Source organism: Arachis duranensis, chromosome 7 (genome assembly GCF_000817695.3).
Source record: "Arachis duranensis cultivar V14167 chromosome 7, aradu.V14167.gnm2.J7QH, whole genome shotgun sequence".
In the NCBI taxonomy this organism is placed as follows: domain Eukaryota; kingdom Viridiplantae; phylum Streptophyta; class Magnoliopsida; order Fabales; family Fabaceae; genus Arachis; species Arachis duranensis.
This window is the reverse complement of record NC_029778.3, coordinates 3,442,795-3,467,266: the sequence shown is the minus strand read 5'-3', so window position 1 is coordinate 3,467,266 and position 24,472 is coordinate 3,442,795. Positions and strand designations below refer to the sequence as shown.

Below are 24,472 nucleotides of genomic sequence, written 5' to 3'. Positions count from 1 at the left end.
GTCCATGGGACGAATCCCAAGCTGACATGGAGAGATAACACCCCAAACTCAATATATTCAATCATTCCTCATAATTATCATTTTCATTCTCGATACTAATTCATGTCTCAATCTCATCATTCTCAATTACACTTAACTCATTGATCATACATCTTTATTATTCTTGATTAATTAATATCACCAAATCTCAATCTCTTACATTACTCTCTTACTTGCCTCATATATTTTGTAATACTTGTAGAAAGTCAATCATTCAAGCCCTAACATCATAATTCATTCATATATACACCTCCTTCTTATACGATCCATCATTTCTAACCTTGACTTCATTCCCAAGTTATCTCTATTTCCTAACTTCAGCTAATTACTAGGCTTAATATCACTTTTTATGACTAAGAGAGTGAAAATAGAGGTTTGGAGATCTGAAATTGATTTTAAAACATATAAACCAGTTTTTCAGAAAATCGGGATCACGCGTGCGCGTGGGAGTGTAAAAAGGTAGTACGCGCGCGCATTCTCTTATCATGCGTACGCGTAGGTGAGAACATCATGTCGCGCGTACGCGTGGGTCATGCGTACGCGTGGTCATGCATGTTGGCTCATCACACGCACGCATAGGCTACTCGTGCATGCGCATATCAAAATACCATGCCACGCGTACGCGTGGGCGTACGTTGTTCAAAAAAAATTCACAGTTCACCCAGAAAGCTGCAACTCCTAGAAATTTAGTTTTTAGCACCGGATTTTCGGCGTCCATAACTTTCTCTACAGAGTTCGATTTTTCGCAAACCTTATATCGTTTTCAAGCTTATAAAACCTTCTTTTATTTGAGACAAATTGCATTTTCATCCAAAATTTGAAAAGCAAGTTATGGACTATCAAAATTCATCAAAAATAAAATTTCACCAAATTACATCAAACCTCCATTTTTACCCAAAATCACATTTTCTTACCAAAACCCAATTCCACTCAACTCAACACACCACAACCATCAATACAACTTACCCTCAACAATAGCATAACAATTCTTGCAACCCTATCATTTCCTTGGCTCAATAACATCTCATTTCAATCCAACTTACAAATCTTAATCACAAACTAACAATTATTCTATATACACATATTATTGCTCAATTATAACCAAACACCAAGAAACATCATAAATTCACCATATTCCTCAACACATGCCCAATATCAACTTATCCATTAATATAATGAAGACTAATCATTTAACTCTTTTAACCACTTCAACTTATCCTATAATTCTCTAGCCTAAGTTTTCACAGGACATTACATGTTAAATACGCGAAATCTAAACCATACATTGGCCGATTTTTGCGTATAACCCGAGACACCTCCACAAAGCAAGCTTTCAAGCCTTCCTTGCCACAATTCAGCGTCTCAAGTTTCCAATCAAGCCTATAGTATATTCAATTTTTACTCCATCTCACATATACTCATACACCTAACACAATTGTCATATATACACATATCCAATTTAATTTCTAGCTCACTAAATCTAAGAATTAATTAGGAGTTAATGATCCTTACCATATCCAAGTGCCAAATAAGTAAGGGTAAGCGTTTTTCCCAAGCTAATCGGGTCCTATAACACAAGAGGGCCAAAATCTCAATACTCACATATCTAATTTTTGAAAAACAATAGGGGAAGAGAAACTGAATTGAGAGAGAAGCTTACCAATAAAATTAATTCAATAAAATTGTAGAGCTCAATGCGATAGACGCGTGGACGCAAACGGTGCGACAATCGGAGTCCGGATAAGGAAGTTATGGCAAAGGGAGTGTTTGCATGAGGGTTGGAAGCTCTCCTCTTCCCCTCCCAACAATGGCAGTGTGAATGCAGAAATGAAGGGAAAGGATGCTGTATTTCCTTTAAGCGATGGGTCCGGTTGAGTCTACGGGTCCAATTTGGATCCGGTTCAATCGATTCGGCCTATCCAATTCAATTTTAGGCTAATTTTTTTAAATTTGTATCAAAATTTTTGTTTTGAAGAGCTCTATCATATTTTGATATTAGATTTATATTTTTAATTTTTCTAATTAAAATTTAATTTATTAACTAATTATTTACTAATTTTGTTTACACCAAGAGAATTTGTGAAAAAAAGAATGAAAATATATAAATAGAATGCAAACAAATAAAAAATATAAATAATTTTTTTAAATAACTTAATTGTTTTAAATAAAATATAATTGACAAGACATAATATTTGTATGACATATTGTTGAAATAATAAATGAAAATGATATTACTTTATAATATAAAATATGAATTTTTTAAAACTAAGATACTTATATAATACATAAAATTGAGAAAATTTTTAGAGCCAAAAAACAAAAAATATCTATTTAAAAAGTCATTGAAAAATAACTAAAGAAATATACTCATATTTTTCTATTGTGTTATATTTATAATCGATAAAAATTCATTTTTGTGTCACATTATTAATGAATTGAATAAGAAAAAATTCTGTAAAATTTAACGTGTTGTACTTCTATTCGATTGAATAAGATTAAATTGATTGTGTTATACTTATAATCGACACCACTCATTTTTTAGTAATGGATTGGCATCAATCAAATAAATCAATTGAATTAAGACACAATTTCTCTAACTTTTACAAAAAGAAAACAAAAAAATTTGTTGATTCATATTAACAAAATATTTATAGAGGTCACGATTGATTAATGAAAAATTTATTTTGTAATTGTTTCTAATGGTTAATAAACATAAATGAGCCAACGAACTATAGCTCAAATGACATAATCTCTCCATACTCATTTACAACATAAATAATAAATAATAAAATAATATATCCGTGATTATAAAATTTTGTGGGATTTTTTCTTTGTGACTAAATTTGGTGGGATTTGGTAAATAGGAGAAGAATCCAAATCCAAATTAAATTACAAGCTTAATAAATAAAACTGGAAACAAAACATCCACTCTTTTTAATAACATCTCATAACTCATATTATATAATAAGGATCTTCAAGATATTTTTTTTAACTTTACCTTGAAGATTTCCTAGTAGTCCTTGTACTCCTCTTGATGGACTCGATTCTCTGAAGCCTTATTTGCTCCCTAAACTTGGCTATGAACTCATCAGCTTTCTTATCCACGTCAGAAGAAGGTGCTGCACTTTCTTCTTCTTCCTCTTCTTCAGTCTTTGAAGCTTCTTCAACATGTGGTAGTAGATTTTCCACTTTCTCTTTCTGCATCATCCTTGCTTCTCTAGCAACATCTTCATCTTCATATTCTGAGGACTCATCATCGTCATCGTCCTCGTCATCATAATGATAATTTTCCATCATCCCCTTGTCTAGGAAGCTTTCTTCTTTCTCCTCTTCTTCTTCCTCTGCTAATTCCATTGTTGGAGCTTTTGCCTCTGGCATGAATTTGTCAGTTCTAAAAGACATTTTATCTTCATATCCCATACCTGTTTTGCTATTCTTTCTTCTTAGTTCTTGATCGTCAATTTGTTCTTTGACCTCTTTGCTCTTTGAGAAAGAACCCATGTTCTTGATTTTATTTTTATTATTATTATTATTATCAGCAATAAAAGTTCTTCTCCCTTCACTTGTGAAGCTCCTCTTCAATTCCTTATCAAAGGAACTACCACTTCCATTGAATGAAGAACCGTACCTGAATGGTTTCATAGAGACTGATTTCTGGAACATGGGCGGCGGTGGAGGCGGCGGAGGAGGACAAGACTTGCAGAACACCACCTTCCTCATCACCTTCTCAGAGTTCTTTGCAACTGACTCTGCAGATGAAACGGGACTTGTTCTTGATGAACGCGAATAAGTTTGGGACCTCATCACTGATCTTGATTCCACCTTGTTGAACTCAGATTCCTGCACTGAAGGATACTGAGCTGTTGGGATTTCAATTCCTTTCCCTGACCTTGATCTCCATGGAATTGGAGATGGAAGCACAACATTACAATCCTTCATGTTTTCCACAATTCTTGGACTACCGGGACCTTCAAGTTCACCATTTCTAGTCTTCATTGAATTACTTGGTGAGAATCTGTTATTAGAATTTGATCTATTAAGAGACACAGAGCTTGTTGTTGTTCCATTAACAGGTTTAGCAATTTCATCAGCATCATCAACATGTGGATCATCACATAAACGAGACTTCAAGCTTCGAACCGGCAAAAGCAGAGGCTTCTCACCTACAAAGTTAATATCATTATTAAATACAATAATTCTATTGTACGAACGAAGCTAAAGAATAATCACACCATCAACATCACAACTTGATAAGTTTAGGACATGAGATTTTCTTCAAATACAATAATTCTACTTTACGAAGGAAGTCAAGGAATAATCACAAATTTAAGAAGGTAAAAGCTGTGTTTAATCTGTTTCTAGGACAAAAAAAACTCGGAATTCTCGCCTCTTTTGAGTTTCAGAAATGAATTCTTTTTTTTATCATAGCTTCTCACCAATAATTCTCGAGCCTTCACCACTTGCGAAGCTGCCACTGCCACCACCACCACCACCCTTGTTTTCGAAATTAGAGCGATGTTGTGCTGGTTGTTGCTGATTTGCCACAACCACCACAGGCTCCTTCCTGTAGTGTTGATTGTTCCAAGTTTGCACTTTGTTGCTGCTGGTAGTGGTGGTGGCGGTGGTGGCGCTTTCATCAGAAGAAGAAGAAGAAGGGGTTATTTCAGCTTCGTCCTCGAAAAACGAAGACACCTGAAGGAACCTCGAAACAAGCGTCTGCGCGTTATCAAACTTGGTTCCATTGTTCTCTTTCTCCACCTTCTCATCATTTTTACGGCTGAAGAGGCCATAAGAGATTGCAATACCAACAAACAGTATGTGAAGGAGTTCCCAGTTTCTTGTTACCTACGTTGCACGTACACAAATACCAATTCTGAGTGCCAAATAAGACATAGGAACACGAAGATTTTATTAATTGTATCTAAAACAAACCAGGAAGTATAAGATAGATAACAGTGTGGCATATATGAAAAACATGAATATTTAGTGCAACAAAGATGATTACCAGAGATTGGTTGATGAAGTCAGGAGCTTGTGAAGGAAACATAGGAAGTATAACGAAGAAGATTGCAACTAAGGCTGCTTTGTAGAGAAAATGGTAATAGAACTTGTTGTTGGGGTCATCTTGGTTTTTTTCTGGTGCTAGTTTTTGGTGTTTGGTGTGGATTGCATTTGCACTTGCCATTGAAGAAGGGAAGGGAAAGAATGCAAAGAAAGGAGAGAGAATATTTGAGGGTGAGATTGGAGAAGGAGGAGAGCAGACTTAGAAGCTAAGGTTGAAAAAATTAAAAAACAAAAAAGAGAAGGAAAGAAGAGTCATGAAGGAGGGAATGAAGAAAAAGGGGTGAGAGCAAATCTAATGCTTTTTTTTTATTCCTTGCCTTTACACCGTCAAAGACAAATTGTGCGTAGCCTTGCCCCCTTAATTATTCCACTCGCCTATTGATGCCTTTTTGTCTAATTTAAAAATCAGTCGGGCTAATTATATGCTAAAATCGACCATTATAAAATCAACTATTAAAATTAAAAAAAATGATTTGTGACAAAAAAATCTGTCAAAGAAAAAAACTAATGTTATATCCTAATTAGGGGTGAGCATGGCCCAACCCGGCCCGAAGATCCGGCTCGGTCCCAAACACTTTAGGGGCTAATTTGGTGTGATTTCATCGGGTCTAGGGTCGGGTAAGGGTCTCAAAAATAGACCCGATTATTATTTCGGATCGGGTCCGAACCATAGCTCGGGTCGCCCGAAATCGGCCCGTGGCCCAGTCACCATACACAATAAATATTTTGTATTATTAGTGATGGATGATGGCTATTATTATGTGGAATTTAAGTATTATAAACCTTAATATTTTGTGTTATTAGTCATTATATATAAAACTATAAGTTAATATTTTATATTTAAAATGCATAAGACTTTAGACTAATGCATAATATTGTGTTATTTGTATTGATTTAAATATTTGGTGTTATTAGGCAATATTAGTATTGATTATGGTTATGCTTTAATTTTAGAGAAGAGTTGGTTCTTATTATATTTTTCTAAGTGAATTTTACTATGTCAACTAATAGTTAGAGTCTTGGAAATTTGGATATTTTTACATGCTAACTTACAAAAAGGTATCAAGGTAATATAATGTTAACGGCCCGGTTTTCATCCGGTATAGTTGTTGCCCGAAAGGATATAGGTTTCATCGGTCTAAGGTCGGGTTCGCGTCTCAAAAATGGATCCGATACATATTTCGAGTCGAGACTGGGTCACATCAAACCCGGTTTCACCCGGCCCATGCACACCCCTAATCCTAATAGGTTTCGTATGATAAAAGTACTCAAACTTTAAATTTTTGTTGAATTTTTAATGAAATTATCAAATCACCCACATTCTTTATCTTTAACCTCAACTTCATCATCGTCTCTTCTTCTTCAAATCTCAAATTTTTACAAAATCGAATATGAAAATTTGAGATTTGGGAAAGAAGAGATGGTGATAAAATTGAGATCGAAGATAAAGGGTGGAAGTAATTTAAAAATTTTTATTAAAAAGTCAACAAATTTTTTTTTACATGATAGTGCAGCAACATATGTATAAATAGCTTGTAGTCTTTTGGATTAGCTTAAATGAAAAGAATCACTTTTGTGTACACCTTTTTTTCATATACAATAATAATAGAGGCATATTCAAATTAGTATAGAGTTGTTGCATCTGTTTTGTTTTCTCAAGCTCTCTTCTGCTGTTATTTGTTCTTCAAGCGATTGCATACCTCTATAGCTGTCTTCAGTTTCTTGGAAAGTTTGCCAATCGATGTATTTAAATATATACAATAATGTATTAAAAAAAAAGTAATATTTAACTACAAGTTCCATCTTGGCCGCAAGCTTGCAGATCATTTGGAGAGATTTATCTGGATCTACTCTTTTTCCTCACTTTTTCTTCATTTAATTATAATAGAGTAAATATGCATAAGAATCAAGAAAATCATGAAACAGATCAAACAAATACTGCAGAAAATGTTAGCCACTTAAGCAAAATCATATAGTACATGATACTAATTTCATGAATAAGATTTTATCATTGTTATTTTTTGTAATTTCCTACAAGCTAGGTAATTAAAGTAGGTTAAGGCGGAACCAACTTAATTAATTGCTCTAATAAGTAGTAGTGAAATATGATGATGATGATCGCGTACATAATGCTTTTAATTTGGTACAACTTGTAAGAAAAATCTTACGATGATAATAAACCTTATCATGTAATACACATTTAGTTTGGTTTGGTGAACCTTTTAAATCATTTGATATGTCTGTTCAATGGGCACATAGTTTGCATGGAAACATATAAGAACACTCGTGAATCTATGGCTTCTCTTTTTGATATGAACCTTTTAAATCATTTGATATGAAAAATACTCATTCGTATATAACAATTAACAAACTGAATCTTACAAGTAATTGCTAATCACATTGTTGGTTTATCTTCTACATAATAATAATAATTATTATTATTATTATTTTTTTTTGGTATGAATAATAATAATAATTATTATATTATTATTATACGTCAGGTGAATCCACTAGGCTGAATAATAATAATAATTATTATATTATTATTATACGTCAGGTGAATCCACTAGGCTTTATATAGTATATAGTATCGTTTTTCTTTTCTGGGCCAGGTATATACCATTCAAAAGGCCCAGTTGAACTTGTATGAAGGCTATTTACAGAGTTTTTGGACTATCAGGCCCATTTCATTTTAAATCATTGAATACAGTAACATCTAAATACCAAAAGTAGAAAGTTTTAGATGTGTGTTGTTGGGAGAATTATAAATAATTCTTAAAAATTTTAAAACGAAAATATTATATTTTCATGTTTGGTTTGAAAAGTTATTTTTAAATAAATTTAATTTTAGAAAATAGAATCTGAATAACAAAATAATACTTAAATCATACGCATTCAAAAATAATCCATCCATTCATTTAGTCTTTCAAATATTTTAATTTTGATAAAATAATTTTAAATAAAAGAAAGGCACTCATTTCTCTTCGAATATCATAAAAGTTTGACAAACTTTAAACTTTCGTAATTTTTCAGGAGATAACTTTAATAAAAAAATTTAAATTGAACTTAAAATTTTTAACTTTTTGTAAGATGTTTTCTCCAATCTTTACTTTTATATTGGGGTTTTCCCTTCGCAGACCATATACTTCTAAAGCTTTTATCCATAACTCCAACTTCTTATTTAGGTCTTCCTTTGACTCTCCTATAAGGACGATATTATCGGCAAAAAGCATGCACCATGGCACAGGCTCTTGGATGTGCTCTGTGAGTACTTCCAAGACTAATGTGAAAAGGTATGGACTTAAGGATAATCCTTGGTGCAATCCTATACAATAATGTATTAAAAAAAGTAGTATTTAACTACAAGTTCCATCTTAGCCGCAAGCTCGGTTGCAGATCATTTGGGGAGATTTATCTGAGTCTACTATTTTTCCTCACTTTTTTCTCCATTTAATTATAACAGAGTAAATATGCATAAGAATCAACAGATCAAACAAATACTGCAGAAAATGTTAGTAGTTGATCAGCAAGTTATCTAGTTAGTTATCAGTTATTCTGTTGTGACTAGTGTTGGAGTTAGCAAGCTGACTCACCTTTCATTTAGCATAGCTTATATATGTTGTACTTGAGACAGATAATAATTCTGATTCACAATACAAACATATTTTTCCATTTTCTGCACAACTCATCCCTAATGTTTATGTTTGCTATATATGATTTCAACCACTCTTACCTAAACACGAATTCTGGTGCTAAGTGCTATCATAGTAACACCATCATCATGGTTCTGACTTTGTTACTCCCTCTCTCCATGCCACTCTTATTCATTAAATTGGTGCCTTTCTGCTTATTTTTGTCATAATTGAGTTAAGACTGTTAATCCTTCTATTAGCAGGCAACTACTTAAGTGGTTAAAGAAAGAAGCGTCAATGTTTTAAGTATGGGAAAAATCTTTATCAACTTTTATATAATGTGTATTATAGCACATTTATAAACTCTTACATTATAGCATTGGCCCCTTTTTTGGGTATTGGATTCAATTATCCAATTATCTAATAGTAAATGCTAACTGGACTTGGAAATTTCAGGTCATACTCTCAGAATTCCATTTACTAGATTTCGAGCAATGCCATTGTATCAGTCAATCCTATCTTTTTCTTGGATTTTCTTATGATGTAGATTTGCTGATTAAGAAAGGAATAATTGAGAATTAGTTAGGCTACCATGTTCTTCGATCCTTAATAGCTTGATGTTAACACATATTCCACTTAATTTAATTAATGATGGATTATTATTTAATTAGTTGTCAACTAAAGAGAAATATACATTACTATTTTTAATTAGGTCTTAACTCTTAAGCGAATTTGTTTCATTCATCGGATACACACTTTCAATTTCAAGTTTTCAAACCTGTTCTTGCATGGAATATTTTTCTACAATATATACATTGAATGACGAAATAAGGTGGAAAGTGTGTGTAATCCAATACATAAAAATATTCATGGATTAAAATGTTATAAAATAAAATTATGTTCATACTGAATGGTAAAAAAGCAAACCAAACAAAAATGAAACAAAACATAAAACATAGAGGAGGAACATTATCATGAATAAATATTCTGCACCAAAATATTATCTCCGATGATAATATCCTTCAATCGAATGAGAGAAGGAACATAGTGAACTATTTGAAAATGGTCATCATACCAAGGAGTAGTCAACAAAATCCTAAACTCTTGATTTTCAGGATCATGGTAGGCAATGCAACCATGTAATCGAGATGTAGAACTTGCAGAATACTGGAAAATAGGAGTCCAAGATTCTCCAACTCCATATCTTTCCATCCTCCACATTGTGCCAAGCAGCTCATTAGAATATAACAAGCAAAGAGAATCCCTGAATTCAAATACGATGACTTTTGTATCTGGATCCATGGGCGCCATAGAGAAGGTTTGAAACTTCTCCGTGTCGAAATTGAAGGCCCATATCGAGACATTTCCATCAACATCTAAACCAATCCAATGAAGCGCCCCATTTAAATAAGTACCAGTCTCATACAAATTTATCAAATTCTTGGGATAATCTATCTCAATATTTATCCATGTCAATGTTCCAACTGTGTGCATTTCAACAACCATACTATGATCGTGTTTAAACATCTGTATTCTCACTAGCTTGTATTGGTTTGTTTTTGGGTGGAAACCAAAACCCCAATGTATTTGCTTGCAATGTTTCCGAAGTTGAGGGATTTTTGGAAGTCTTATGAACTCACCTGTTATTGGGTTGCAAACAAGTGAAATGTTTCTATACTCTGGACCACTCAAGTAAAAAAGACCATTACAAGAAAGTACTTCAATATAAAGTACTCTACCCTTGAATGGTTTAGGACCAGGAATCTCAAATTTAGGATCAAGTTTTATGCTGCTACTACTATGATTCAGGACGTCAAACACCCTGCAGCAGCATGGATTGTTTCTCCGTTCATGCCATTCAATTGGGTCATATTCAGCAAGGCGAAAAATTCTCGAACGAAAGGGTCGGATCATGGTAGCAGGAAGCGTACGAGTAAAGAGTAATTTGGCAAAGTTTGGATCAGAAATTAATATGTTCCAATCCTTACAAACACATCTACAAATCAGAACAGATTTTATGGGAAGTCTAACAAAAATATCGATAATTATATCGACCCTAAGGCTGGCAAAACAAGACATGGTTGAAGCAAGTGAAGTTGATGTTTCTAAGGGTGAAGTTTGCTGATATTTATAAGCATGCTACCGATGTGAAATCAGTTACCAAAAGAATAAAATTATATCTTGTGTGAATCTTTATCTTTATCTTTATTGATTTTTTTTTGTTGCCTACGGTATCTCCCACCACGACAGAACGACTAATCCGTCGCAGATCGGAGCTCCATTTAAAGGTTTGCTGTTGGCCCATGAATTACTGCATGCACAAGGCGGGATCTTTATTAAAAATTTTTAAAATTTTATTTATAAATTATAAATTAAATTATTTATTAGCTAGTTGTTTTTTAAATTTTTAAATAGACTTTTTTAAGTTGTTAGATATTTAGTTTTTAAAATTGTAGAATTAATTTAAAAAAATCATTTACGAGAGGGTTTAGAGATGTGTATGGGAACAAGAAGTTTAACAGGTACCATGTTTTTAATGTTATGCATTTCGCAATTTTGTTTGAAGCTCTTTTAAAGAGTGAATACCTATCCGGCCCCTGACAATTACTTCGAAAGGACAACGAGGTCCCAAAAAAATACACCCAATCCGACTCTTGATATTTTTTTAGGATTGATTAGTCCTTGTGCAAAAAAAAAAAACCAATTTGAATTTTTTTTAGCACAGGAACCTTGTTGTCTTTTCGAAGTAATTGTCAGGAGCCAGGTTGAATTTTTTTTTGTTAAAGGCCTCGTTATCTTTCTAATAATTGTCAGGACTATTTTAGATTTTATTCATCTTTTAAATGATAAATGCTCTTGGTATGTCTACTACCACAAGCTTGGAAAAGAATCGTGTAACCAATCAAAAATCAAAATTGGCTTGCTTTTCTTTCATCAAGTAATTTCTTAATTCTAAATGTCGAAATTCATTTAGGATCATATATTTCTAAAATAAAGTTACAAAATTAGTAGAGATATATGCCCCTGAATGGGTTTGAAATTGGACAATGATTGTTAATTCCTCATTTGGTGACTAGTTATTTTTAAAGCAAGTGATAGAGGTAAAAAGGCATAATCATTGTGCCTGGTGTCCATTCTATCTAGGGTACAAACGAGGCCTTGTTGACTATGTTGCCAAGTGTCACTTGTGTATCAATTTTCATGACAATTATTCAATTATAATATGTACACTTTACTTAAGAAATTGCTATGCGCCATCTCATCCCCAGCTATTTCCTAATAATAACTAAGCAAAGAATTTTAATTTGGCTGAATTAGACCTTAGCTTCTTATCCCAGGAAGGAGGTTAGTGTTAGTGAGTGTTAAAAGAGAACACACTCTTTAAAGGGTTGCATTTTATTTTACCAGGCCCTCTTCTGCATGTGCTACAAGTACAATCTGCAAGTTGAGGATGCTTCAGTTCTTCTTTTACTTGCTGAAATTCACAAGGTAATTTGGATCTTCTAAAAGCCTCTGCTACTCTTACTCTAGCTGAGTTGTGGCTCTCTCTTGGATCAAGCCATGCGACAAGGGCTTTGAACCAATGATTCTTGGTCACGGTGGTTTGGAGCTCCGCTCACGGTGGTTTGGAGCTCCGATACAAACTTCAATGGTATGTGATTGTAAACCCTTTTTTTGGGTAGATACAACCGTCCTCTTCTAATTCCACTATCCTTGCTCCTTTTTCTATTCATACTTTTCAACTTCTATCTTAATGCTTCTTTTTCTCTCTTTAAATATTAAGCAAACTAACTAACCGCCACACTCTTATATAGTTATATGGTGAAGAAATTCAGTTTATACTGTTTCTTCTATTTGATCAAGAAAATCATGGTTAGTAATTCATTGTGTTCTTCATCTAATTCACTAATCAAGATTAATTTTATTGTATTTTTTAATTTAATTACTTTTAATTGTGTTCTTGCTTTTCAGTAACTAAATGCAATTATATCATATCAGTATTTTTTTTGGTTCGTTCATTTGTCTTTTTAACATGTGTTTGTTTTTTAATATTTATAGTTACCACTGAAAATTATCAAAGTCCAAAAATTCAGAAGTTCTTGAATTAAATAAGTTCATATTCAATTACGCATGTCAAGAATTTAGAAAGAGGTCAAAACTCAAGATAGAAGATCTTTTGATCTTTTGGTATGTGCATATATGCACACACAAAAAAAAAAACATGAAACATTAAATAAATTAAAGAAGGAAATAAAAAGAGAGAGAAAAAATTAGACAAACTAACAAAGGAATAAGAAAAGTGAAAAACTACAAAAAGTATATATATTTACTTTATTTTATGTTAGTATGAATAAAAAATTGCCATTAAAAACATTCAAAAGATTTTATAAGGTAGTTGGTTCATAAAAATTATATATTTTATGCAAGTTGGTTGAGGTTGATATTATGTAGAATTATGTTTGTGAATATTAATTATAAGTAGTTGAAAATTTTTTGAAAGTTTTTTATGACTTAAAAAATGGGATTAAATTTATGATTTTTTTAATTTGATTAATTAATCTTTAAACTAGAAAATAAAATTATGTATTTGTTTAGACTGTGAGATTGATTATACAAGAGATAATTTTATTTTGTTTCATAACAAACGAAAACAGATATAGAATAGGGAGGAGAAAAAGATACAGTCATGTATCCTGTTATTTTGTGTAGTGTAGTTTATATTCAGTCTCCACCACAAAAATAGAGGAATTTTCATTATCTTTTTAAATTTTACATTTACTAATATCCAAAGATTTAACCTAATCCTATTAGGGACAAATCAAACTTTTACCTAAACTTGACTTGGCTAAGTTCACTTCATAGATTTACAACACACTAAGTGCTCATCCAACTTAGTAAGAGACATCTCTCAAATACAAAATACAAATTAGAAATACAATCAAAAGAGATATGATATAAATTTTGACTTTTCTCTCTAAGTTATCTCTCTTTACATTTTTGCTCAATGACTTTTTCTTTATACCTTACATATGCCTTTTTTATTGAAGTAAAACAAAGAAAGATAAAACATAGAAACTAAATGTTCAATTATAAAGCATGAAGGAGATGAAATAGAACAGCTTAAAAGTTATAAGTTTGACCCCGTTTTCGAGTTTTCAAATGTAATTTTTTATCTTGGCAGAATGCTCCCTTTTGTGTATGTGCAATGCTTTCAAGACTTCAAATTTTGAGTTGCGAAAATTCTCTAAAATCAGAATTTGGGTTTTCTCTCCTTAAGCAATCTAAAGTTGATTTTTTCTTTTTGTATGGAGTAAGATTGCCAAAGCTGGAATTTGCTAAACTGAATCAACACGTTAAATCTTGAACTGGATGAAGTCTTCCCCTTCTTTTCATAAATTAGACTAGAAAATCAGAGATTAAGATCAGAGTTAAGCAGCGCAGAAGAGAGATGAGCAGCAACAGTTTCATTGATTTGGTTTCTCAATGAGTTTGACAAATTCAAACTCTTAATCTTGTGCATGTTTTTGTCCCAAATTTCAATACCAACCATTAATTTACATCAGACGAAAGTAGCCTCCACTTTCTTCTTGTTACCCAAAATGCATGTGCAGAAAGAAGATAAATTCAACAAGTAATTGACTTGCATGTTAATGGAAATTTTTTATCTTTTTCTTCTGATTATGCTTTATTTAAACATTTTGATTTTGGCTCCATTAATTTGACATTACTTCCAAAATTTTGCTTTTCCTTCTTTCTTCTTTGATGTTTGATGAAAAGATGAACTTTTTTTTTTCTGTGTTTTATCCAAATTAAAAAAATTCCACCAGCAATAAAATTCTTTCTTTCATGAGGGTAATGGGCTGGACTATGAACTTGGTCCGAATAGCTATGATTAAGACATTTAGTTCTATCCCATGGGCTGCACAATTGATTTTTGGGTCTGCTACACTAACACATGGATCAAATTAGGGGTGGCAAGTGGGGAAGTCTGTCCCGTTCCTGTAACGTTTTGAAATTTTTATAAATATTTTACATTTGATTTCTTTTATTACTATCCAACTCTCTAATTTTATCAAAATTCTTACACTACCCTTACTTTATTTTCTCAATCCTAACCCTAATTTTATCCACATTAACCCTCTTCTAACACACTCACACACATAGCTAAGAATGAATGAAGGAAAATGAGAGGGAAATTGGAGAGGGAGAAGAAAGAAAGAAGAGGGGAGAAGGAGGACAACGCCAGTTAGAGCCACGTTGCGGTCGCTATTGTCGTGGTGGCTGCGCGTGGAGGACTGTCGCTGTCGTTGAGGGGAGCCCGAGGAGAGAGAAGAGAACATACGGAAGAGAGAGGCGTGATGAACAGAGGAGGGAGGTTCCGTTGCCGTCATTGCCAGAGCCTTAGCCGCCGCCGTTGAAGCCAGCCTCACTGTTGTCGAATTATTGTGCCACCGGGGAGGGCGAAGAGAGAGAGAGGGACTTTGTGAAAGGGAAAGGAGAACGCGACAGAGCTCGTCGCTGGGAAGAGGGGTACTAGTGGTGCATGCTGTCACTGCTGTTCCCTTTGCTGGGGAAGGAGGTCACCGTCGAGCTGCGCGTCACCGTCAGAGTCGTTCTTTGCTGGTGCTACTGCTGGTAGTTGCCTCTGCTTCCTGTTTAAGCATCACATCAGAGTTTTTGTCACCATGTTGCGGTTTCTATAAAAACGCCGGCAAAGTGCCTCTATTCTAGTCTAGGTTATTTCCTTTAACTTGCTTGGTTTTCACTTTTGTTCTGCTACTATTCTATTTATGCTATTGTGTTTCTGTTCTGATCTATTTTAGCCACCATAGCTGTGATTATCACAATGTTGTTGATGCAGGATTAGTTGGAGTTGTTGCCACTGTCTCTGTCTAAATTCTGCGATCTTTCGATCCATTCTATTTCAACCATCCTCACCCTTTAATTTGGCACTCCGGATTTGGTTTTTTTGGTCCTTTAGTACCAAATTATGAGTAGACTTTACATTTATAATTATTTGAATTTATATCTATAATTACTTTTATATGTGCAACTTGAATTTATGGCTATACTTACAAGTTACCAACAAAGAATTTGAATTTGATTTTAATAATGAATTTATTAGAACTAAATATTTATTTTTGTGAAATTCAGATTTTTAATCTGCACATGAGACTGTATACATGTTTGATAAAATTTTATATTATTTTAGAATATTCGATTTTAATTGAATATGTGTTTCTGGAACATTGAAGTAATATTGATATTCACTTATATACTTTGAATTGGTAAAGTATATTTGACATTTCATATGATTGAAAAGGATTTTTTATGAGAAAGTATTATTTGATTTGATTTGATACTGTATATACTTGAAAGATAAAATATTAGTTGTATTTGAAATTATATGTTTTGAATTGGTATGTGAAGGTTGTAGTAGGCTTAGAGAAGGGGGGGTTGAATCTATGCCTTCTTTTTAAGTTGCTGTTTTGACCCTTTTAGTAGAAGTTACATATCTGATTTTGTTTGAACTTAGCAGCGGAAATTTATGAGACAATTTATTTTTGTCTCATGAAAAACAGAAAACAGAACATGACAGAGAAGAAAAAGCTTACACCAGCATATATCCTGGTTCGGTTGCTTTGTGCTATGCAACCTACATCCAGTCTCCTCCACAAATATGGAAGAATTTCACTATAGTTAACAGTATTACATACAACACCAATTTCACAGGATTGACCCAATCCTTTCACACTCAAGTTCTAACCTAACTTGACATTGGTTATGCTAACACCTAACTATTTCTCTTAGTGCTAACCCAACTAAGAAAGGGATACCAAACAGGAATAAAATACAAGACACTTAACCAACCTAAAGAAATCTGAAAATAACTCTAGGCTTTTCTCTCAAGTGTATCTCACAACCTTTTTCCACTCATGGCTTTTTCTCAAGCTTTCTCACAATGCCTTTTCTCTCAAGACTGGTTTTCTCTCCTTACCTTGAATGAACAGCAAGCTCTTCTTTTATCTCCTTGCACTTTCCTTGGTTCTTCATCCAAGGTCAACACCTTGAGCCTTGAGCTTCACCAACTCACAGATTCACTTTTTCATTTTTAACATCAAAGAGTAACCTTTGCTTCTGACTTTTCCAACTTGACCGAAAGCCATGAAGAAGTAACCGACTTTGTTTTCCAATGGTCAACCAAATCTGAACCCTTGAATACCAACTTGGTCCCCAAGTCTTGATTAAGACCGTAGATACACAGCAGAATAGGGCAGAGAGCAACTTTCCCTTCAAAGCCATTTTCGGATAGAGCAGAGAGTAGGGGAGAAAGGGTGAAGATCTGATGCATGCAAGATGATATGATTTACCTTTCTTAAGCTTGATTTAGCTTGGGATTTCAGTTTTAGCTTCTGTGCTTCAAGCTTCAATTCTCTCTCTCTTGCTTCTTTGGTTAAAGGCTTATGGAAGAAGCTCTTTCTCTTTCCTACTTTTCTGAAGTCTTTATATGACCTGATTTGAGAGGAGAGGAACGTTGCCTTGGTTGGAGCAAGATGGTGGGAAATTGAAAAACACTTTCAAGCTTGGATCGGGTTCTTCTTTTTTTGGCCCGGTGCTTTGCTATGCTTCTTTGTTTGATATGAATGACTTGGGCTTTACTTTCCATTCAGCCCATTAGATTTGTTTTGTTATTCATTCAACTTTGGCTGCCAAAAAATGAAGTGTGACCTGCAACATAGCATAAATAATTAGCAATGTGTACTTATTAATTTAACCACTCTAATTATTTATTTTGCCAAAAATAATGTTTGTCATCACTAATTATTTTAGTTAATTTCTTAACTCAACAATCTCCCCCTTGATGACAAACATGATTTAAGCAATAATCAAAAGGGATTAAGTTTGAGTTAGATTTAGAAAACTCCCTTTGATTTTATGTTGCTCCCCCTTTCTTTTTCAAGAATATCTCCCCCTGGATTTATGCTTTCCTCTTTGTTCCTGTTTCACATTGTTCTTAAAGAAAGCACGATAAAGAGTTATGTACAATTATATCTTGTACAAGGGATATCAAGTGAGCAACGTCACATAATCAGCCCAACATCAAGCCATTATCAGCAAACAAATTCAGCATGTGAAAACAAGTATTAATGCAGCAAGAATAAGTAAGAGGTACTAATTACTAATATTACTCCCCCTTTTGTCATCAAGGGCGGATAAGAGCAACAAAAATAAAGTCCTGTATCCTGCAGAAAAGAGTTAGAGCACAGACCAAAGTACTAATTAAGCTGCCTAAAGTGTACCAATATTAAGAGTTATTACAGTCATCCAAAAAGAAGTAGTTCAAAAGTAACAAAAGAAGCAGAAATCATGAGACAAAACAGAGAGCAGCAGCAGTTTTTATGAGACAAATCCTAGGCATCAGAACCATTCCCCTCGGAAACAGCATCCTCTTCAACATCAGTGGCAACATCTTCATCATTTTGAAGGTTATCAATGAAGGTCATCAGTACAGCTACCCGATCCCTTGATTTCTTCAGGAAGTTCTCATGCTTGCTAGCCAGCTTCCTTTTCTCTTTGCTCAATTCAATTAAGTGGTTCGATTGGGAGACAAACTCTTGAGCAACATCCCTGACCACATTCAGCAGAGTGGATTTCTTCCCAGTGGAGATGGAAGTACCCTCAGTGGAAGGAGCAGTAGAATCCTCAGGGACAAAATCCTCATCTTCATCATCTAGGACGACTCGTTCAGATCGAGTGGGTCCTTTGTTCTGTTTCACTGAACCACCCCCTTTTAGGTATGAATGTCTGTTCTCATATTTCTCATTGTTCAAGTCAACACCAAAATACTCAAAAATACAAGTTAGAAACATGCCATAAGGTAGAGCTTTGTCCTTTTCACTTCTAACAGAATCAAACATGTATCTAACCATCAAATATGCAAATGAAATTTCAGTTTTGATGAGAATGGCATATAAAACAAGAGTGTCAGTGTATGAAACCCTTTGATATGAACCACTTTGAGGAAGTATAATGTGGTTGACCATTCGGTGCAACTGAGCACGTTCATATCCTAGGGCTTTGTGTGTGGGTGTAATGCCATCTATTAAGGAAACATGTTCACAAATACTAGCCAGGGCATCATTGTATGAAACACCAACTCCTTCATCCCACTTAACCGACGTATATGCACAAGGCCCAACATCAGTATACTTCAAAGCTTCACTGATGGTCTCATTGTTTAAAATGATATCTCGGCCCTTGACATACGAATGAGCAGTGCCTTCATGATAAGTCATGTTTGCATAAAACTCTTTGACCAACAAAGGATAAAAAGGTTTTTTGATGTCAAAAAGGTGATTCCAGTCCAGAAAAATTAAGTTGTCAACAAAAGGAAAACCTTTTCTTTTCAAAGACGGCAGATCAGCGAGAAATGAAGAGCATAGGGTACGATACTGGACGACTCCCTCATAAAAGTCATTATTCATGGCAGATTTGAATCTATAGGGGTTATAGTTTGAATGAGAGGTCATAAAATGGGCTTTGTGATCAAATGGTCCAATTTCTGGTTCTTTAACATTTTTGAGTGGGACTCGAGTGTTACCTCTCTGTGAACGCACAGGAACTGACCTTGCCCTGGGTTGTTGTGGCTCAGGAACAGGTTCCTCCGTCGCCGGACGCTTCCCTTTGGATGAGGGCGGCTTTGAAGAGCCAGGTTTTGAAGAGGCAGGTTTGGAAGGCGTTGCCTTTGGTGGTGGAGTTGGTTTGGCAGAGGCAGGGAACCTTGGAGTGTTCTTGGTTCGAGCCATGGGGTCACACCTAGGAGGAGAGGTTGGAGGAGAAGGAGAAGGGGTAAAGGTTCGGTCTTGAGAGCGAGTGGAAGGCTTTGTGGGTAGTTTGTATATCTTCTCACGAGAAGCCCTTTTTGCAATGACTTTCTTCCTCATTTTGGTTAAAATGATGTCTTTGATGAAAGAGAGATAGTGGTGTGAGAGGGAAGAAACCGAAGGGTTGAGGAGAAGTTATGGAGGGAAGAGAGGGAGTGTTGGTAACCGTACCCAAAAGCAAATTTCCAAAACCATACAACTGCATCACCATTTGAAAAGACTTGACAAGACATGACCTCATAAGAGAAAGATTTTATTTGATTTTAAAGATAAAAAAAAAAATTGAAAACAACAAAATTAACCTGAAACCCCTTTTTGGCCAAATTAAATTTACTTGAGAACCTTTTGGGCCACAAAACTTTTAGTGAAAGCCTTTGATACAAAAAAAAGATTGTAACATTCACATTTTGGGCCTTGAGGTGGTATGAAATCAATGAAACATGTTTGAACCACTCATGATCTGAATATTAAGGTTGGCCCAGATTGAGATTCATTTGAAACACGCCCAGATGACACTGACTTGATGGAAACGTTCATCACTTGCCCAGAATTGTCTCATGCCTGTTTATGAGACAAAAAGCTCCAGCAAATACATCAGTATTTTTCAAACAAGGAATCATAACTCAAAATTCCTAGACAAGTCCTAAGCATGCAAAATCTATCCTCAGTCAATGGTTTTGTAAAAATATCTGCTAATTGTTCTTCTGATTTAACAAATTGAATGCAAATATCCCCCTTTTGGACATGTTCTCTTATTGAGTGAAATTTCACTTCAATATGCTTAGTCCTAGAGTGCAAAACTGGATTTTTTGAAATATTGATAGCACTCATATTATCGCACATTAAGGGAATATTTTCAGCATTTAATTTGTAATCAGCAAGTTGTGTTTTTAACCATAAAAGCTGAGAACAACAAGAAAAAGCAGCTATATACTCAGCCTCCGCAGTGGATAAGGCCACTGTTGGTTGCTTCTTACTTGACCAAACATTTAAGGACTTTCCAAGGAAGCAACATAAACCAGAAGTGCTCCTTCTATCAACTCTGTCACCAGCAAAGTCTGCATCACAATAACCAACTGCAGAAAAATCATTAGTCTTAGGATACCAAACACCAAAATTGGATGTGCCATGAACATATCTAATGATCCTTTTAACCGCAGAAAGATGTGACTCCTTAGGTTTGGATTGGAACCTAGAACACAATCCAACACTTTGCACAATGTCGGGTCTAGAGGAGGTTAAGTACATAAGAGAACCGATCATCCCTCTATACCTAGTCTCATCAACATATTTCTCAGTTTCTCCCTTATCTAACTTAGAACTAGGATGCATGGGTGTTCCCATGGGTTTGGCATTTTCCATACCAAATTTCTTAACTAATTCCTTGGCATACTTTTCTTGATGAATGAAAATACCATTTTCAGTTTGTTTAATCTGTAGCCCAAGGAAAAAATTAAGTTCACCCATCATACTCATGTCAAATTCACTTGTCATGAGCTTTCCAAATTCAGTACAAAGGGATTCATTTGCTGATCCAAAAATAATGTCATCAACATATATTTGGACTAAAATAAAAGAATCATTAGAATTCTTGATAAATAGAGTTGTATCAGTGGTGCCTCTTTGAAAACCATTTTTCAAAAGAAAAGAGCTAAGTCTCTCATACCAAGCTCTAGGAGCTTGTCTTAAACCATAGAGAGCTTTAGACAATTTAAAAACATGATTAGAATGCTCTTTATTTTCAAAATCAGGAGGCTGCTCCACATATACTTCTCTATCTATCACACCATTTAAAAATGCACATTTCACATCCATTTGGTATAGTTTAAAACCACAAAATGCAGCATAGGCTAAGAGAAGTCTTATGGCTTCCATTCGGGCAACAGGGGCAAAAGATTCATCAAAGTCGATTCCTTCTTCTTGGTCATATCCTTGTGCCACTAGCCTTGCTTTGTTTCTTGCAATGCTACCATCTTCTCCTAACTTGTTCCGAAATATCCACTTGGTGCCGGTCACTTTCTTTCCACATGGCCTTGGAACCAACGTCCACACTTGGTTCTTTTCAAACTCAAGAAGCTCATCATCCATAGCCTTAATCCAAGATGGGTCACTAAGGGCTTCCTTGACGTTTTGAGGTTCCATTTGTGAAAGAAGGGCAATGTTTGAACCTTCATTTGCCTTTCTAGTGGAAGACCTAGTTTGCACTCCATGAGAGACGTCCCCAATGACAAATTCCTCAGGATAATTCTTTAAAAATCTCCATTCACGAGGTTTGGTGGACTTGGATGCGGATTCAGTCACCAAGGGATTCTGTGAGCTGCTGTCTGTAGAGTTTCCTTCAAATTCATGAGACAGAATGGAATTGTCTCTTGATTTTTCAGCATTTGCAATTTCTGGTTCAGCTTGTCCAGAATTTTCTTTTTCATGATTCTGAGCAGTTTCATTTTCCATTTGATCCTGATTTCCTGCATCACTATCTTCCAAAATGCTTTGCACCAAGTTAGTATCAAAGAATGTAACATGTATGGACTCTTCAATAATTCTAACATCTTGATGATAAACCCTGTATGCTTTACTAGTTGTGGAATATCCTACAAGCGAACACTCATAAGCCTTTGGATCAAATTTACCCAAATTTTCTTTGTTATTTAAAGCAAAACATTTGCATCCAAAGATGTGCAAATAATCTAAGTTTGGTGGGTATCCTTTCCAAAGTTCATAAGGGGTTTTCTTCAAAAATTTCCTTATGATTGTTCTATTCAAAATGTGGCAAGCTGTGTTAACCGCTTCAGCCCAAAGGAATTTTGAAACATTACTCTCACAAAGCATAGCTCTTGTCATCTCTTGTATGCTTCTATTTCATCTTTCCACAACACCATTTTGTTGTAGTGTTCTTGGACAAGAGAAGTTGTGAGATATTCCAAATTCCTCACAAAAGGATTCAAACAAATTGTTTTCAAATTCAGTTCCATGATCGCTTCTTATGGAAGAGATTTTCAAATCCTTTTCATTTTGAATTTTCTTGCAAAAAGGTTCAAAGGCCGAAAAGGCTTCATTTTTGTGAGCAAGAAATAAAACCCAACCAAACCTAGTATAGTCATCCACAATTACTAAACCATAATGTTTACCACCTAGGCTTTGAGTTCTTGTTGGACCAAATAAATCAATGTGTAGCAACTCAAGTGGTCTTTTAGTAGAGATGTCTTCCTTCGGTTTTAAAGAGCTTTTTGTTTGTTTTCCCATTTGGCAAGCATCACAAGTGATGTCTTTGTCAAACTTTATCAAAGGAAGACCTCTTACTAACTCTTTCTTAACAAGTTTGTTTATTTGAAACATGCTTGCATGGCCCAATCTCTTGTGCCACAACCACTTTTCAGATTCTTTAGAGTGAAGACAAGCTACATTTTGATCCTTTAGTTCATCAAGAGTAAGTCCATACATATTATTGAAACGCTTTGCAACAAACATAACTTCATTTGTTTTCTCATTAACAACACAGCATTCAAGTCTTTTGAAAACAACTAAATATCCTAAATCACATAGTTGGCTAATACTCAAAAGATTGTGCTTTAAACCACAAACTAAAAGCACATCATCAATGAAAGTAGATTGCTCATTACCTACTTTTCCAACAGCAATGATTTTACCTTTACCATCATCTCTAAAGGTCACAAAACCTCCATCATACTTATTTAGTTTGATGAAGTAGGTTGACCTTCCAGTCATGTGCCTTGAACATCCACTATCCATGTACCACATGTCCTTTTTGTTCTTGGATGCTAGGCAAATCTCATCGAGATTGTTGTTTCCAGCCATGAAACAGTCCTTGTCATCTCCTTCAGAATCTTCTTCTTCATTTGAGTCATTCTCAAGATCCTCCCAAGCTGCCATGAGTACTCTCTTCCTTTCCTTCTTTCCTTTGTCCTCCTTTTTGAGCTTTGGACAGTTTGACTTGAAATGTCCAGCCTCCTTGCAATGATGACATGTCACCTTGCTCAAGTCTATCTTGTGCTCCTTTGAACTTGAGCCCTTGTATTTGCTTTTGCTCTTCAACATCCTTCTGAATCTCCTAGCAAAAAACAAAAGCTCGTCATCTGAAATACCATCACTTAACTCACTCTCTTTCGGTTCTATTTGTGACTTAAGGGCTATTCCCTTTTTCTTTGAGTCTGTGTTTGTGTGTGTGGCTTCATAGGCAAGGAGTTTTCCTCTCAGCTCATCATAGGTTATTGGACTTATGTTGTTGCTTTTGATACCACTGCTCCAAGACGATTAAGGGTAGTCCTGCCAATTAGGGCATTGTAGGCTGACCCTTCATCGATGACTATGAAGTCTATGCTCAGAGGCTTCTAAGGAGTTTTCTCACCAAGGTTTGTTCTGCATAGTTTGTACCCATAGCATCAAGGTTGTTGATTATGATTGAGAATCTCTCAAATGCTTCATCAATGCTTTCTCCATCCTTCATGCTAAACATCTCGTACTCTTTTCGCAGCATATCGATCCTCGTTTCTTTGACTTGTTTGGTGCCTTCATGTGTAACCTGGAGTTTTTTCCAGATTTCTTTGGCTGTCTTGCATCTAGACACCTTCCGGTACTCTTCAAAGCTGATAGCACAGTGAAGAAGGTTGATTGCTTTCGCGTTCAGCTCTATCTTCTTCTTATCATCTTCATTCCATTCAGCTTCTTCTTTTGGAGTCACTACTCCATCAGCACTTGTTTTTGTTGGGATCTTTGGACCGCTTACAACGATCTTCCATAGGTTGTAGTCAATGGATTGAATGAAGATCTTTATCCTTTCTTTCCAGTAGGAATAGTTCTTCCCGTTGAAGAAACGTGGTCGGTTGTTTGACT

General features: G+C 34.8%; 2 protein-coding genes across 2 annotated transcripts; both read right to left on the bottom strand.

The window, feature by feature from the left end:
• Positions 1 to 2,854: 2,854 nt before the first annotated feature.
• On the bottom strand, positions 2,855 to 5,452 carry LOC107496474 (uncharacterized). Its single transcript, XM_016117735.3, has 3 exons — positions 5,045 to 5,452; positions 4,476 to 4,884; positions 2,855 to 4,202 (listed from the first exon to the last, which is right to left on the bottom strand). Exons 1-3 carry the CDS (start codon positions 5,222 to 5,224, stop codon positions 3,034 to 3,036), a joined length of 1,758 nt encoding a protein of 585 aa, XP_015973221.1. The 5' UTR covers positions 5,225 to 5,452; the 3' UTR covers positions 2,855 to 3,033.
• Positions 5,453 to 9,707: 4,255 nt separating this feature from the next.
• Positions 9,708 to 10,814, bottom strand: LOC110273840 (F-box protein At1g47340-like). The gene has a single exon (XM_021126942.2). The coding sequence runs from the start codon at positions 10,812 to 10,814 to the stop codon at positions 9,708 to 9,710; it is 1,107 nt and encodes a 368-aa protein (XP_020982601.1).
• Positions 10,815 to 24,472: the final 13,658 nt, after the last annotated feature.

Excerpts from the sequence above, each read along its gene's own strand:
- LOC107496474 (XM_016117735.3), bottom strand. The coding sequence starts at position 5,224 with ATGGCAAGTGCAAATGCAATCCACACCAAACACCAAAAACTAGCACCA. Across the intron at positions 4,885-5,044 it reads ACTTCATCAACCAATCTCTG|GTAACAAGAAACTGGGAACT; the intron begins GTAATCATCTTT and ends CGTGCAACGTAG. Across the intron at positions 4,203-4,475 it reads TGAAGGCTCGAGAATTATTG|GTGAGAAGCCTCTGCTTTTG; the intron begins GTGAGAAGCTAT and ends TTAACTTTGTAG.
- LOC110273840 (XM_021126942.2), bottom strand. The coding sequence starts at position 10,814 with ATGTCTTGTTTTGCCAGCCTTAGGGTCGATATAATTATCGATATTTTT.